Raw genomic sequence first — 17,934 nt, forward strand, 5'->3', positions numbered from 1 at the left:
ATGACAACAGATCTAATCCCTGTGTGCATTCAAAGGGCTATCCGCTTACTTTAGTAACAAAAAATGAGTATGGCTTTGTTTGTGTTTTTAATTATCATTAGCACCACAAAACCAGGACAGTTAAGACAGTGACAATCTCAATAAAGGTAATGAAGTTGCATAGAAGTAGTTGAGGGCCTAATTTGTCCCGCAGCTACTTTATTACCCATGATGTGCAAGAAGGAAAAAAAAAAAAAACTAGCTTGATTTTCAGATCGCAGGTTGAGTTTGTAGAGCCAGCAGCTAAAGAAGATGCCTTTTTACTTGCAAACCTACTACATTTGATAAGGAATAACTGGCCTTGTCTACTTTACTTTTTTTTTTTTAATCTCCCACTATGTGCTACCACTAGTGGACCTGCACCCAATGTATACAGGATATTGGCGTTTCAACCACTGTGCCATCCAGATATGCCCCAAGCAGGATTAGCACTTCCACTGCTGCATTGAAGATAGAGCTACAGGCCTAGGACTAGAGTGCAAACAAGGCCAGAAAGACAGACACTGACCCATACTATGCCATTTTTAGAGTCACTTTTCAGAGCAGCATTGTACTTTAAACAGTAGATTTGAAATCTAGTAAAAAAAAAGGATGAAAAATCGCTTAAAATATCACACAATCACAAGTCCACCTGACCATTTTGCAATTTTACTATCATTTACCTATTTTCTAAAATATCCTTCTCCCTTAGAATATATGAAAAACCCACAAAAACAAAGGAACTGACTGACTGCACAAGGGAAACTGACTAAACACAAAGTGCTGTCAAAAGAACACAGTAAATAAACTAGATTTTTTCCCTAATCTTTTTTTCAGCTATTGAACTCTTAAGCCCCGATTCTCTAAACAGTTTCATGCACGTCAATTATAAATACATGAGGAGTTGCGTTAATGTGAATGGGATTAGTCACATGCTTAAAGCTAGCATGTGCATGGAAGTGTTCTCAGGAGTAGGGCCTTGGGTGTTACTTGGGACAGCAATAGGTAAACAATTTTCAGACCAAAAAAAGATTTTTGAAGTCGATGGGAGCTACTAGTTCAGAATAGGGTTGCCAACTTTCTACTCCCATAAAACCAAACACCCCTGCCCTGCCCTTGAGGCCCTACCCCTTTTATGAAGCCCTGCCCCCCGCTCACTCCATCCCACCCTCCCTCTGTCACTCACTCTCCCCACCCTCACTCACTTGCTCATTTTCACTGGGCTGGCTCAGGGGGCTGGGGTGTGGGAGGGTATGAGGGCTCTGGGATGGAGCCAGAAATGAGGGGTTCAGGGTGCGGGAGGGGGCTCCGGCTCGGGGAGTGGCCAAGGATGAAGGATTTGGGTTGCAGGAGGAGGCTCCAGGCTAGGGGGTGGAGCCAAGGAGTTTGGAGTATGTGAGGGGGCTCTGGGCTGAGACAGGGGGTTGGGGTGTGGGAGGGGGTATGGGCTCTGGACTCGGGATGCGGCCTCTGGGGTGGGGCCAGAAATGAGGGGTTCAGGGTGCAGGAGGGGGCTCCAGCTGGGGGTGCAGACTCTGGGGTGCGGCTGGGGATAAGGGATTTGGGGTGCAGAAGAGTGCTCCAGACTGGGATCAAGGGGTTTGGAATGTGGGAGGGGGATCAGGGCTGGGGCAGGGGGTTGGGGCATGGGAGGGGGTCAGGGGTGCAGGCTCTGAACGGCGCTTTCCTCAAGCAGCTCCTGGAAGCATCATCATCAGCAGCAGCAGCAGCAGCAGCAGCAGCAGCAACAGCATGTCCCCCCCATGGTTTCTGGCCAATGGGAGCTGCGGAGCTGGCGCTTGGGCAGCGTGCAAAGCCCCCTGGCTGCCCCTACATGTCGGAGCCGGAGAGGGGACATGCCTCTGCTTCCAGGACGCACGCAGAGCCATACCAGGCAGGGAGCCTGCCTTAGCCCTGCTCCGCCGCCGACCGGACCTTTAACGGCAAGTGTTAGGATCAAATAGTCCTAAATATTTTACCTGAATATATCTTAAAATAAATTTACAAATGAGGGGTTCAGGGTGCGGGAGGGGGCTCCGGCTGGGGGAGTGGCCAGGGATGAGGGATTTGGGGTGCAGGAGGAGGCTCCAGGCTAGGGGGTGGAGCCAAGGAGTTTGGAGTATGTGAGGGGGCTCTGGGCTGAGACAGGGGGTTGGGGTGTGGGAGGGGGTATGGGCTCTGGACTGGGGGTGCGGGCTCTGGGGTGGGGCCAAAGCCCCCTGGCTGCCCCTACATGTCGGAGCCGGAGAGGGGACATGCCTCTGCTTCCAGGACGCACGCAGAGCCATACCAGGCAGGGAGCCTGCCTTAGCCCTGCTCCGCCGCCGACCGGACCTTTAACGGCCAGGGTCCCTTTTCGACCAGGTGTTCCAGTCAAAAAATGGACACCTGGCACCCTAGTTAAGAACAGCAAAGCATCCAGGGAATGCACTTGACCCACAAAATATAGCAAGGGATCTAACAATATTAGCAAGCAGAAAGGCTCATTATGCAGCTGTTCAGGTTTTACTGGTTTATTTAAAAAGCTCAAAACTTAATTTTTGTATTAAAAAAAATGACACAAAGCCAACACCTTCTTTTAAAAACCTAAGACCAAAAGGAATATTTCCACCGCTTAAAAATAAAATCCCAATGAAATGAATTTAAAAAAAAATTCTGATCGTGTTGCACTGTTTGAGTTTCAAACTAAGAATCTGGCAGTGACACTGAACTGATTTTCATTATCCAAGTTGAGAGAACTGCAAAAACACGAAAAGAAAACAATTTATGTGTTACTCTTTATGCTTGGTTTTTGGAGTTTCTATTACTAACAGAAGTAAATAAATTTGTTTATAACTTCATCTTTATGTTGACAGTGGCCCTTTAAATAACATCAGCTTTCTAATAGAAAATTCTAGATATGCCACAATTCTCAAAATATCATTAGCTATTTTTACCACGGGCACAGAAGTTCAAAGTAGCAACACCCAGTTCATGGAGCAAATTACACAGTCTCAATTTTAAACAAACATTGGGTTTTTCTGAGAGGATTATTTGGGCAAAAGAGGAAGGGGAAGCTGCAGGAGGGAAGGCATTGGGGTGGCCTAGGAAAGGAAAAGGATCAGGACTAAATCTGAAATATATCGAAGTATACTAATTTGTGCCAAGAGTCTTAAGTTTGGGAAAGTGAGTTTGGTCCAGTGGTTAGGACAACTGAAGTAAAGCTGACAGTACTTTTTCCTTATTGTTATGAATTACCTACCAATAGTCTAATTATACAGGCCCTGTACAACTTAAAAAAAAACAAACACACACCTAAATTAGCTACCAGTTAACATCTTAAACTGAACACAGGAAACTATCAGTGCATGAATCCTCCCTTTCAGACACTAACACTGTTAATCTGTACAGTGTACCTTCATCCTACGAATTATAAAGATTTAACTCTGTTTCAGTATTTTGCAGAGATTCACTAAAAACTACAAGCAGACAAACAGCTGCATGACTTCAGTTATTTTTAGGATTCCAAAGATTTCTGGTTAGCTGTACAGATTGCAGAATGCCCTGGAGACTATTGTTGCAGCACGTTTACCTATTCAGGAGAAAGGTCAACTTGCTGCAGGGAACCAAAGAGCTTAAAAAAAAAAAGTGAAAGTCAAGAAACTACACAGCTCAGCCACACATGCAAAGAAATTTCCAACCTCCTATGTAGTAATGTAATACCTTATCCTTGACTGGTCCCTGAGAACACACAGCCTGAGTTCCTACTGTTTTAAGGATAAACTCAGTCTGTGCAACCCCAAGGCCCTCGGCATTTCTGGAACAGAAAGGAAGTCACTCCAACACAGATGCTAGTTACTAAACTAATTTTCATTTGTGACTCTCCAATTTCTAGTACCCCTTCCCGCCCCACAAATTCCAAAGTCAATTACTAAGATGCCCCCCCTCTCCCATGAATTCCAAAACCAATTACTAAGGTGCATCATTCTTTTCTGTATAGTTTTTTTTTTTTTTAATGATTCCTGCAACAAACCTTTTCACAGAAGGTCCTATAATCAATAGATTTATTTAATGTACATGCTTGGACTGGACTAAAATATTAATCTAGATGCTATCCAATACAGAGATCCATTAACATGATTCTCCAATCTTAAAATTTTAAATCTTCTGTACCTTCCCCTTCCTGGCCTGGGTTAATATGCCCGATCTAGTACCCATCACCAGACTACATGGGAATACAAATGCATGGACTCAACCAGAAGTCAGAAGACAGAGGGCCCATGCTAACCCCTGGTTAATTGTGTAGTTCTTAAAAAAAGAGTTCTAAGAAGTGCAACCAAGCAATTCTTCAGGTGACTGGAAATCTAGCATAAGGCACTGATCCTAGATCAAGATCCAGTAGTGAAGATTTCTAATCCCCAATGCAAGGTGCTTGAAGTTAGTGGGACTCTGCATGGGCACATGGATTTGTGGCTGTGGATCCTGATGCATGGCTAGAATATAGTACTAATATAATAATATAGTATTAATATAGTACTTTGGCTGTGTTGAAAGTGAGCAATATCAGTGATTGCACAAGCATAATGCAACACCTACCCAGGCTTGACAGTACATCTAAAAGTATAAATCCTTTTAATCAACTTTTGGTGCTTCTGATGTAGAATATTAAAAAGAGCTTCTGATTAAGTGTGGTAAACTGGGTGAAAGCAGAAAATATGTGTTTTAATATGGCTAAATGTCAATGTATACACCTAGGAACAGACTGTAGGCCATATTGACATCATGGGGAATTCTGTCCTGGGAAACAGGGACTCTGAAAAAGATTTGGGGGTCATGATGGATAATCTTCTGAACATGAGCTCCCAGTGCAACACTGTGGCCAAAACAGCTAATGTAATCCTTGGATGCATAAACAGGGGAATCTTGAGTAGGAGTAGAGAGGTTATTTTACTTCTGTATTCAGCATTGGTATGACCACTGCTGGAATTCTGTATCAAATTCTGGTGCCCACAATTCAAGAAGGATGTTGATAAATTGGAGACGGTTCAGAGAAGAGCCACAAGAAAGATTAAAGGACTAGAAGCCATGCTTTATAATGACAGACTCAAGGAGCTCAATCTATTTATCTTAGCAAAGAGAAGGTTAAGGAGTGACTTGATTACAGTCTATAAGTCACTACATGGTAAACAAATATTCATAATAGGCTTTTCAGTCTAACAGAAAAAGGTATAACATGATCCAATGGCTGGAAGTTGAATCTAGACAGATTCAGACTGGAAATAAGGCATAAAATTTTAACAATGAGAGTAATAAACCTTTGGAACAACTTACGAAGGATCATGGTGGAGTCTCCATTGCTGGCAATTTTTAAATCAAGATTGGATGTTTTTGTAAGAGATCTGTTGTAGGAATTATTTTGGGGAAGTTCTATTTTGGATCAGACAAGATGATCCCAATGGTCCCTTCTGGCCTTGGAATCTATCAATCTATGAATTATGGTTCTACTGTGTAACTTATTTTGCAATAAAAAAAAGTCTGAATACTGGTATTTCAGTATACAGATAGTAAAGCAAGGATTCATCAAGTGGCCAAAAGCGTTTGCTATTTAAAACAATACTTCCTTGCAAGTTATTACTGATTAAAATTGCTTTTCTTTTTTAAGACCAGATGTTCCAATAGCAGAAAAATGATTTGCAAAGTTCTGTTACCAAATGAACAAAATGCAAAGTTCTTGTTTTAATAACACCTTTGAATCTCCTACTCATCTGTCTTCTACACATCAAAATGAGCCAATGCTTATTTGATGTTTCCCTGCACTATTGACTTTCTAGCTCCAAAAGTGACTTCTACCATATTTTGATATATTTTTGAAAGATTCTCATCTTTGGAAGCTATAGTCATCTAAAAGGTAAATTTTGCTGTGACACTAGTAATAAAAATTTCACATAACAATAGTGACACTTTCATAAAGCTATTGAGGGAGCAGAAATGTACTGGCAGTCAAATTACTCCAGCAGAAATATGTAGTAAAACTTGAATGTTTACTAGGAAAAAGTTTGTTACTTCAATATACACAGGGTATTTCAATGGACCTAATCCCATGTAAGAAGAGGTACCTAATTGTTTATTATTTTTAGATAGCTGAATATTTCTATTTTAGGTTGGATGTCATAAAACACTGATAATAGTTACCATCATCTTTACTTGCTTATTTTTCATAAAATGAAACTGCCAAAGTAAAATGGCTTTAATATTTAAAAACAGTAAACAGGTTGTAGTTGTTACATAATTTTTCAAAGTTCAGTATGCTACAAAATCAATCAAGCCTGCTATAAAGGGAGCTATGTGAGTATGGGGCATGTACATGGGGGTGAGGGTGGGGAGAGGAAGGCAATCAGAAATAGAATGTGGATCCTTTCAACTCTAGTTCTTTAATTTAAAATCCAGACCAACCTGGTAGCAGCCATGAGCAGTTACAATCAGATATTTGTTTGGTGCCTGTTATGAAATGAGCTAGTGATCACAATTCAGTTCTAAGACGATGTGTCTGCATCATTAAGTCACTACAACTGACTTCTTCAGCGGTAGTCTCAATACAGAGGCCAACAATTAAATGGAAATGAAGACTGAACTGCCCCCTCACCCCTAAAGCTAGTCCCCCTCCCCTCTAAAGCAAGTGATGTTGAAGTTTTCTGTTTTGGTCCCATATCTGGAACATTTCATAAGCATTACATTCACCCCAATAAGATGAATAAAATCCTGTTTTCCTACCTTCCCATATTGTTCCCACCACACACTATTTGAGTAGAGCATTAGATATGGTAACAGTCCTGATATAAAGCAATATTTTAAAGTGCTCTTCTATATTCTTCAACAAAATCTAAAAAAAAGGAATCATTCAAGGAAAGATCACTCTTCATGCTATAAACTAAAGTGACATAGGGGTTTTTCAGTTACCCTAAATAACTTTCACACTGCTAAATGAATGAATATATACTTTTGGTTTTGCTGAGCCAGGATTAGAAATAAATCTGTGGCTAGCACCCAGTGAAAAGGTAATATAAGGGGTCTCAGCACCTTCTGCACAACATAGCGTTTGACTCATTTGAAGGGCCTGGTAGCCAGACCACAAAGTTTACAGATCAGACCTCTTATCAAGGGCAGGGAAATTCATTAGCTGCAGAGATTAATAATCTGCATCTGGCCTTGATTCAGTTTACAGACCTGAACCTTGTGTTTACTCTCAAGCAAGCTTCTCTCACTCCCTTGGCCTTCCTTTTGTAGAGCTGTCAAGTCAGGGTGCTGAGATGAGGGTTCAAAATGTTAGAGGCAGCAGGGACTCTCTCTCTCGTTTTTCTGAAGATTTACAAGGAGCTGAAACCCAGGAGGCGCTGTCCTGCACCCTGCTGCTGCATTACTTCTCTCCTTCCACTTGTACATCTGGAGGGCAGAAACTGGAAGTAATTGTACCTGCCCAGGCACTGTTACAAGGAAAGTGCTGGGGATCAGACACACATTCTGCTCATTAAGATCCTAGAGTGTCTACTCACACCCAAATCCTATAGTTTGGTTCAGCCTGAATCTGCAATCTCCTTTTCAGGAGAGACCTGCCCTCCCCCAGACCATACTCCCAATCATCAAAAACCAGGGCAACTAGATAGACCACCCTCATGATTCTTCACAGAGCACAGCTAAGGTATCCTCTCCCAGCTGTACCAGAACACCAAGCCCAAATAACTAACCCTGAGAATCCATTCCCATCTCCTCCTCCCACCTTTGCATCCGTACATATGTACACACAAACACACACAGCTGTACGTACACACACATACACGCAGATGTACATACGTACACACACACAGCCCAGTTAAGTCACCCTTCTTTTCTATAAGATCTGTCTAGATGAACCTTCTCCTCTCCTCCCCCTCCACCTATACACCAGGTCCCTCTTCCCACCCTAGGAACTGTCCGAAGGCCCTGCAAACAACACTACAATGGACAGGCCATCTAAAGAGGTTCCTCACGTTACAGATCCTGAGAAGATTAAGACAAACCTCTGGCACCCAACTCCTCCAGCAGAACAAGAGTGACGAGATCATTCGCTATGCAAGGATATACAATGATGCAGTAAACAGCTCAAAAACCATCCCAGCCAACAGGCCCTGCTGCCAGCGAAATACATGCTTCTGCATGCAGCACTTTTCCAATCTCTTCTGCCTTTGGGGTAGAGGGAGGTGTGTGCATGACACATTCCTCTCCTGAGAAACATACCATTAAACAAACTATAAAATACCCCAAAGGCCATCTATGCCCCCAAGGCACATCTCCAATTTCCACTAAGAGACCACATAAAAACAGAGAGATTCACCCCCACCATCAGAGCCTCTCTCCCCTGCCAGGCCCCCATACCATGTGGCAGTATAAGGAGTGGGGGGCTAGAGAGAAAAACTAGTGGCTCCACCTACCCTCCAGCAAAGAGATGCACCAGGCTGTGTCTCTGGCTCATCCTCTCTCATGCTTGGCCCCTGCAGACAGGAGGTGATGGGCGCCTGTGCTCAGCCAGGTCGCTCACTGCTGCTGAGCATGGAGCTGTCGGGCGGCAGAGAAGACTGCGTCCCGCGTGGAGAGCGAACCCACACCCGCTCCTCCCGGCCACAGATAACGGCAGCCGGGGTTGTTGCTCTTGCTGCGTGCTCCCGCAGCTGCAGCCACAGCAAACCAGGGACCTGGACTTATGAACACGCAGCTGGGCCCAACATCAACAGACACCGTCACTGGCCCCCGGCAGGACGTGACATTGCCGCCCCGCTCCAGCTGGCCCCGTTCACATGACCAGCGCCGCAGCACAGGGAGGGGAGAGGCTGGAGAGAAGCGGTGCAGAGAGGGGAGTTAACTCAGGCGGCTGGGGATCCCCCTACAGCCTCCTCTCCTGCCTCCACATTCAGAAGCGGGAAGGGAAAGGAAAGGGTGGATCACGGCAAGGGGGAGGTGGAGAAGGGGATGCCGTAGGGTGTTCCCTGGGGGAGATTTCTTAGCATAGGTGGGAGAGGGATTTCCGGGAGGGAAGCTGTTATCTAGCAGCAGCGGCGGCTGGTGAGAGAGCATTTCTGTGTCTAGATAATCACAAGCTGTAATGGGGGGGGGGGAGGAGATGATCCTACCTTTGCAGCCTCCCCACCGCCCCTACTGCTTCCTGCGGCTGCAGCCAGAGGCGTGCAGCCAGCAGGGAAAGGTGGGTCCTCTTTCAGGGAAGGGCAGACGAGTTTCCTCCCCTGGGAGTGCTAAAAAAGGGGTTTCCCTTCGTGGAGGGGCAGGAGACCCTATGGTCTCTGTTTTGAAGCTCTCAAAGACCCAGGTGGTCTCTGTTTTGTGACAGCTCCTCCCCGGAACGAACAGGAGCGGAACTAATGGAGGGACTGAGGGCTGATCCTCGTTCTGCGGGGGGTGGGCACTGATGCTGTCCCGGCTCGGCGTCTGGTCCCGGAGAGAGCGGCATAAGACGACGGGGGAGGGGTGGGGGGGTAGTAGTGAGCAGGATGCGGAGCTGAGGCAGCCACACCGCGGTGGAGATGGGAAAGGAAAATGCAGCCGGCTCAGGCCACCTTCGCGACCGCCGGTGTGACGACGCGGTAGCCAAGTCCTGAGCAGTAGCCAAGATGGTCACGTTTGCGTGGCAGAAACTACAAGTAGTTGCAAAAGGGGAGGGTTGCTGTTTGTGCCGCTAGGGCCGGAGGACTCCGGGCAGGGGCTGGGTATTGCAGGGAAGGGCTGGGGGGGGGAGGAGAGGGGAATCCACCCGCTTGCAGAATAAACTGGGCCGCCTTACAGGAAAGAGGGAGATGGGAGAGAGTGTTTAACCCTGGTAGCTGTGCAAACAATGCCAGCCTCGGGCCAGGCACCCGCTTGCTCGTCTAACTATCTCTGCAAGACATTGCCCGAAAGTGCCCGGCTACCTCGCACCATGACAGCCGCGTTCCCCACTGAAAACAGCCCCTGCTTCCATGCAGCCCAGATACCTCCTCCTGAAACGCCGCCGCCACCCCAAGACACCCTTTTACATCCCCGCTCGCCAGTTTCCACCTACAGTGCCCTGAAACCCCATTCCCTCCCTCCAAGCTACCCCCTGCCCCCAAGGTGTCCACGGTCCCCATCCCAACCCTCCCTCCGCATCGCTCATGGCAGCCAGCCAGCTCGTTCACCCCCAAACGCCAACTAAGTCACTCTCCGCCCAAGCATCTCAACCCTTTGCCCACCCTCCCACACGCCACCTCCCCGCTGGAGATAATTAGTTGAGACCCTCCTCCCCCCACACACACACACACACACACACACACCCAACCGCCCAGCAGATCATTCCCTACTCCCTAGATCCTGCAGACACTGCAGTGGCTGGCCTCCTCCTATCCACTCTCCAGACAAGTGTCCCTCTGCCACTACCCCACTCACTGCAATCTCTTCGGCCCTCCACAGTGAGGGCTGTCGAGGCCCAACCACCTATCTCCTCCAAAGAGCAAAGGAGGATTTGTCTCGCCAGCAATCCCACCCCACACAACAGCAGCGGCTGCACCAGACTGCAGATCTGGAAGCCATTTCCCTGGTGGCTACAGCAATGAGGAGGAGCGAGGAGAGGTGCTGCTTTGCATGTACAGGCCTCGCTGACACCCAGGAACGGGGAAACATCTCGCACAAAGGGGATCTCCCTGAGAAACGCTAGCGAATTGCTTTCCCCTCTACCTCCCCGACCTCCTTCTATTCCTTGACAGGCCCCATTTCCTTCAGACCTCTCCCCTGCGTGATCACTTGCAAAGGGTTTGCACATGCACACGCCAGTGGGGCACGAGGTGAGGCCAGAGTAATAATTAGTGGCTGCACCTACCCTCCAGCAAACAGATGCACCAGGGTGTCTCTCTGGCTCATTCTCTCTCATTCTCGTCCGCTGCAGACGGGAGGGAGGAGGTGATGGGCGCTTCCGCTCTGCTCTCTGCCCGTTCACTCCTCTGGGCGCTGAATGAACAGACACGGAGTCAGAGCTGCTTCCTGCTGAGAGCGAACGTGCCACCAGGCGCCGGGTCCTTCCCTCCTCCCGCGGAGAGAACAGCTGCTGCTGAATCCTCCGGCGACGGCGACCATCCGCAGCAAAGCCAGTGCCCCCACAGGCCTTCGCTTATGAATATGAAACTAGGCCCAACATAAACAGATCCTGCCATTGGACCACGGGAGGATGTGACATCACCGCCCAGGCCCAGCTCCAGCAGCTCCTTTCACGTGACTCGCAAATTCTCAATGAAAGAGCTAAGGGTGGTGGGGAGGAGGCTGGGCTGTCTGGAGAGAGAAGAAGTGAGGGATGTGTGAGGCTATAGTGTATAACTAATGTACAGCTAGCAGCTTAATGCAATTGCACAATCCTGTAAAGCAGGGGTCGGCAACCTTTCAGAAGTGGTGTGCCGAGTCTTCATTTATTCACTTTAATTTAAGGTTTCGTGTGCCGGTAATACATTTTAACGTTTTTTAGAAGGTCTCTCTCTATAAGTCTATATATAATATAACTAAACTACTGTTAAAAGAACAGGAGTACTTGTGGCACCTTAGAGACTAACAAATTTATTTGAGCATAAGCTTTCATGGGCTACAGCCCAATTCTTCGGATGCATAGAATGGAACATATATTGAGGAGATATATATACACATATAGAGAGCATGAAAAGGTGGGAGTTGTCTTACCAACTCTGAGAGGCCAATTAAGTAAGAGAAAAAAACTTTTGAAGTGATAATCAAGATAGCCCAGTACAGACAGTTTGATAAGAAGTGTGCTACTCTGTAAACTACTGTTGTATGTAAAGTAAACAAGGTTTTCAAAATATTTAAGAAGCTTCATTTAAAATTACATTAAAATGCTGATCTTAAGCCGCCAGCCTGCTCAGCCCACTGCCGACCTGGTGCTCAGGGTGGGGGGTGCAAGAATCAGGGCGTGGGGGGGCCTGGGTATGCATGGGGAGTGCAGGAGTCAGGGCAGGGGGGGTGTGGGGAGTGCAGGAGTCGGGGCTGGGGGCATGTGAGGGGGTGCAGGAGTCAGGGCATGTGGTGTGGGGGGGCTGGGTATGTGTGGAGAGTGCAGGAGTCAGGGATGGGGTTGTGGGGGGGCATACAGGGGGCTGGGGTGCAGGGGTCAGGGTAGAGAGCTGGGTGGGTGGGCTGGGATCAGGGGGGTGCTCCCAGCCCCCTGAGCGGCTCACGGCAGGGGGCTGGAGGGATATGCCCCGCTCCTAGCCCCCTTCCCCCTGCCTCTTCTCCGCCTCCTTACCGGTTTGAACAGTGAGGGCGCTGGGGCTGCTCTTCTCCCCTCCCTCCCAAGGGCCATCGGTGGCAGGGAGGGAGAGGAGGCGGGGCTCGACGCAGCACGCTGGGGGAAGAGATGGGGGAGGGGGAAGCTTGGCTGCCGGCGGAGCCTGCCGTACAGCAGCAGCCGGCAGGACCAAGCTTGCTTCTGCCCCCTTCCCCCACCAGAGAGAGTGGTAGGCGGGGGGGCGGAGAAGAGCGGTCTGGGTCGGGCAGGATTTTTAATGGCACACTGCTGCCTGCCGGGGTCCTGCTCAGCCCGCTGCCGGGGTTCGGCAGCGGGCTGAGCGGGACCCCGGCAGGCAGCAGCGTGCCATTAAAAATTGGCTCGCGTGCTGTCTTTGGCACGCGTGCCATAGGTTGCCGACCCCAGCTGTAAAGCATACAAGATACCATAGGACACCATACGGCATAGGGGATAGCATATTGCTATCATGTGGTGTTTTACAGCATGCAATATAGTACATCAGTATACCATTCATCATGGGAAATACTGCATCCCTATAGTACAGGGGTCGGCAACGTTTGGCATGCGGCTCGCCAGGGTAAGCACCCTGGCGGGCCGGGCCAGTTTATTTACCTGTTGACGCGGCAGGTTTGGCCAATCACGGCCCCCACTCACCGCAGTTCGCCGTCCCGGGCCAATGGGGGCAGCGAGAAGCGGCGCGGGCGAGGGATGTGCTGGCCGCGGCTTCCCGCTGCCCCCATTGGCCCGGGACGGCGAACCACAGCCAGTGGGGGCCACGATCGGCCGAACCTGCCGCGTCAGCAGGTAAATAAACTGGCCCAGCCCGCTAGGGTGCTTACCCTGGCGAGCCGCGTGCCAAACATTGCCGACCCCTGCTATAGTATGTTACCTACAGTATGGGAGAAGGCATATCACTATTGTATAGTACTATCTGTGGTGTGTGAGACAGTATTATCACTATTATATGGTATCCTTCTGATGTATAAGATAATGTATCACTGTCTTGTGGTACCATATGGCATACAAGACAGCATATTATTATTATTATACAGTAGCCTATGGCATGCATAATAACATGACTGCATGATAACATTTGGCATGTGATATAATGTCTCACTCAACCGTGAAGAAGCACAAGCTGAAGTGGTATGACCATGTAACAAGATCATGTGGCCTATCCAAGATCATCCTCCAAGGGACAATACAAGGGAAGAGGAGAAGAGGTAGATAGAAGAAGAGATGGAGTGACAACATAAAAGAGTGGACAGGAATGGTCTTCATGGAGAATTGAGCAGTGACATACAATCGTCCGGGGTGGAGACAATTGGTTGATTGCTCATCAATGTTGGTGCCCCAATGACCAATGCAGTTATGAGAGTGATGATGATGATCACATAATCATAGAACTGGAAGGGACCTTGAGAGGTCATGTAGTCCAGGCCCCTGCACTCAAGGCAGGACCAAGTATTATCTAGACCATCCCTGACAGGTGTTTGTTCAACCTGCTCTTAAAAATCCCCAATGATGGAGATTCCACAACCTCCCTAGGCAATTTATTCCAGCGCTTAACCACTCTGACAGTTAGGAAGTTTTTCCTAATGTCCAACCTAAACTGCCCTTGCTGCAATTTAAGCCCATTGCTTCTTGTCCTATCCTGAGGGGTTAAGAAGAACAATTTTTCTCCCTCCTCCTTGTAACCTTTTATGTACCTGAAAACTGTTATCATGTCCCCTCTCAGTCTTCCCTTCTCCAGACTAAACAAACCACAAACCCAATTTTTTTCAATCTTCCCTCATAGGTGATGTTTTCTAGACCTTTAATCATTTTTGTTGCTCTTCTCTGGACTTTCTCCAATTTGTCCACATCTTTCCTGAAATGTGGTGCCCAGAACTGGACACAGTACTCCATTTGAGGCCTAATCAGCGTGAAGTAGAGCAGAAGAATTTTCATGTCTTTCTTACAATACTCCTGCTAATACATCCCAGAATGATGGGGAGGGGGGGGGTTGTTGTTGTTGTTGTTTTTTTATTTTTTTTGCAACAGTGTTACACTGTTGACTCATATTTAGCTTGTGATCCACTATGACTCCCAGATCCCTTTCTGCAGTACTCCTTCCTATGCAGTCATTTCCCATTTTGTATGTGTGCAACTGGTTGTTCCTTCCTAAGTGGAGTACTTTGCATTTGTCCTTATTGAATTTCATCCTATTTACTTCAGACCATTTCTCCAGTTTGTCCAGACCATTTTGAATTTTAATCCTATCCTCCAAAACACTTGCAACCCCTTCCAGCTTGGTATTGTCCGCAAACTTTATAAGTGTACTCTCTATACCATTATTTAAATAATTGATATTGACATTGAACAGAACCAGACCCAGAACAGATCCCTGTGGGACCCCACTCATTATGCCTTTCCAGCATGACTGTGAACCACAGATAACTACTCTCAGGCAATGATTTTCCAACCAGTTATGCACCCACCTTATAGTAGCTCCATCTAGGTTGTATTTCCCTAGTTTGGTTATGAGAAGGTCATGCAAGACATGATGATAATGTTTCATTGCCAGATGGCATTCTGGGGTGTGCAAGGCAGAGTATAAGTTTGTTTTGCATGTATTGTATTCCTCTCCTTGCCTCCTGTCTTCTGGCAAAGCCAGATAACTGATCATACTTTTTGTGTTCTTCCATCCTTGCCTACATGTCTTCTTCCATGAAGCCAGGTATTTGGCTGGTGGGTCTTGTCCACATGCTCCGGGTCTAACTGATCTTATTTAGGGTCAGAAAGGAATTTTGGCTTAGGTCAGACTGGCAGACACCCTAGGGGATTTTCAGTCTCCTCAGCAAGTGCTGCAGGTTTGAACTAGAGTAAATAGTGAATTCTCTGCAATGTGAAGTCTTTTAAATCAGAATTTGAGGACATGAATAACTCAGTTATAGACCTATTACAAGAGTGTGGGAGGTCAGACTAGATGATCATGATGGTCCCTTCTGCCCTTAAAGTCTATAATTTATACTAGTTGAGGGTCTAGACCTGTATATTAAGAATGCACGGATCAGCTTAATTAAGTTAGTAACGTGCAGTACACAGCACCAGTACATTTCAAGTGGACCCATCTGATTCTGCAGAATCTAAACTTTAATTCGTTTTTTTTTTTTTAAATATTCCTTATGGTTGGAAAAACTTCCAAATGTGAACCAAACATAAACTAGTGCAATGGTGTCTTCCCAAGTCTGTGGAAAGATTGAAATAATAGTACGGAGAGATGATAGTCTCTCCATATATTAAGGTAGTGAACAGCTCTATGATAAAACTTTATTCTAGCACATCTATAACTTTGGTTATGAAAATGTGTTATGCCTGAAAATTGCCACATTTAGTCTGAAGGCAAAAGGGTGTTTTTCTGCAAAGCATGAAGAAAATTAACAAATTAGGTTTTGAATTATAGGCCATTTAAAATTACCCTGATTTTATTTTTTTACTTATAGCTAATGTAGCTCAAAATATTTTACTAATACCCATACAGATTTTCAGGATTCAAACTGAACGTAGGCTGTGCTATGCATGCATGCCTTGCTCATGATCCTGCTAAGATTGGGCTTCAATAGAATTAACCATATGCATAATATTAAGTATATGCATAAATCTTTGCAGGATCAGGGCCTTATGAATCAATGCATCATGTCAACTGTGCATTGAAAGAAGCAGGGCTCCATAGGAGGTTCGTTAGCTTCAATAGTGCTGCTCGCTTTGTTGATTTAATAATCAGATGAACTTTCCATTGCATTAATTGAAAATTTTAAAATCTATTTCTGTATTTTCTTATACAAAAGAAAAAAATTAGTTTAAAAAAATAAAATACCTTTGATAAATTCCCAAATCCAAAATTTTTGCTTCAAAAACCCATTAAGGTTGCTAACTGATAATGAAATTGTGCCATAACTCAACATTTTCAGAACCCAGGCACTTGAAAGCAAGGAAAAGAATAGTTAAGGACATCATAAATTTTATGCTGCCTATATAATAAGCAAATTCTATCCATATCAACTATAAAGGAAATGCATATAATTATGACAATGGTACAACATTGAGATGCACATTTATCACAATAGTAGATCCAAAGTAAATACTGTTCGCCTATGAGTAATCTCAAAATATAAACACAACACAAAATCCTTCTGAAAAAGCAACATTAAGGTACACACAAATTACACATATTCATCAGTTTAAAATGCAAGGCTACACATATATAATTTCCCATATTTGATAGTTATACACTTTTCCTATTAAACTACATGGACAACATATGATGAGGATGAGAAGTTTGAGTTTGATGTGGAAGGCATGAGTAAGCCAGTGGAATGATTCGAAGAGGAAAGTGAAATGGTTAGACGGGTGGGAAATGAAGATGGTTGAAGCAATAGCATTTAAGATGCAGAAAGACAGAAGTTACAGTAGTTGAGACGAAAGATGACATGGACAATGTTTTTTACAAATTATATAACACATGATATAATATATTTTTACTGTATGCAGCATATAGGGGAAATAGAACAATGTCTCTCAAGATGGGACAGCATGAAAATGAGGGAGATTTGAAATTTCTTTTTGAAACATACAGCTAAATCTTTCATAACAAAATGGCAAGACTTTCAAAAATACCTTAAAATGAAACCCATTGAGAGAGCTTTTCTTCTCCAGATGAGTAAGACTTGGCAGGTCTAGAGGCAGGAGGGGATCATGTGCAGTTTGGCATCAGGTGTCAAACAAGAAAAGATCATTACATTTGCTGAAGGTAATAACAGTTAAATTAATTTGGGATTGTTCGAAAAGTGTTTTCATTAACCAGTGATTTCATTAAATGCTGCATGAAGGATGCATATGTCAGATGCATACTCCAAGGTCACATGAGTTCAAGTTTTTCCATCTACAGTTAGTTAGGAGGAACAGAAGATGGTTTTCAAAGGGCCACGTGACATTGACCATTAAGCACATATCCCAAGGAACTCAAAAGAAAATTAAAAATCTAGGAAGACAAGACAAAGACTCTTTTGCTCAATACTGCCTCTTCTTAGATGAACTCCTAAACTGGAAACGGATAGCTGCATGTGGTACTTTTGGCTTAGACACTGACAAATTAAAAATGACATTAGGTGATGTGGATGTTTGTTGAAAGGATTGAAAGTAGGGGTAGTCAACATTTTTCCATTGAAACTCTTTGACAGAAAAATTGGGTCTTTGACTAAACATTTTTCCATATAAAGTGTCTATGTTACACAGAAATTTCTGATATTTTATCAAAAAAATCGAATGCCCCAAAATTGAAAAAAAATTGGTTTTCATCCAAAACCTGAATATTTTGAGTCAAAATGGTGCTGCATGCCTTAGGTTCCCATTCTCCTCGATGGGCAGGGTTGTCTGGCTGGACTGTATCTCTCATAATACACCACAACAATGGATTCTTATGATGCACTACCACCCCTCATAACAAAGGTAAGAGTGGTGCATCCTGGGAGATGTAATCTAGTCAGAGAGAACAGCACACAGAGGAGAATGATAGCATAAGACACCAGAACTACAACTCCAGTGAGGCACTGCAGCACCATTTTGGATTGAACTATTTTGGTTTTCAATTG

General features: G+C 45.5%; 1 protein-coding gene across 1 annotated transcript in view; it reads right to left on the reverse strand.

Moving 5' to 3' along the window:
* SLC25A36 (solute carrier family 25 member 36) overlaps positions 1-8,729 on the reverse strand; it is a 59,037-nt gene extending 50,308 nt beyond the window's left edge. Inside the window, exon 1 of the mRNA XM_065410753.1 lies at positions 8,463-8,729. Within this exon, the coding sequence (XP_065266825.1) occupies positions 8,463-8,503 (41 nt within the window). The 5' untranslated portion in view covers positions 8,504-8,729. The remainder of the gene's footprint in view (positions 1-8,462) is intronic.
* Positions 8,730-17,934: the final 9,205 nt, after the last annotated feature.

This window comes from Emys orbicularis, chromosome 9, assembly GCF_028017835.1.
Source record: "Emys orbicularis isolate rEmyOrb1 chromosome 9, rEmyOrb1.hap1, whole genome shotgun sequence".
Lineage (NCBI taxonomy): Eukaryota > Metazoa > Chordata > Testudines > Emydidae > Emys > Emys orbicularis.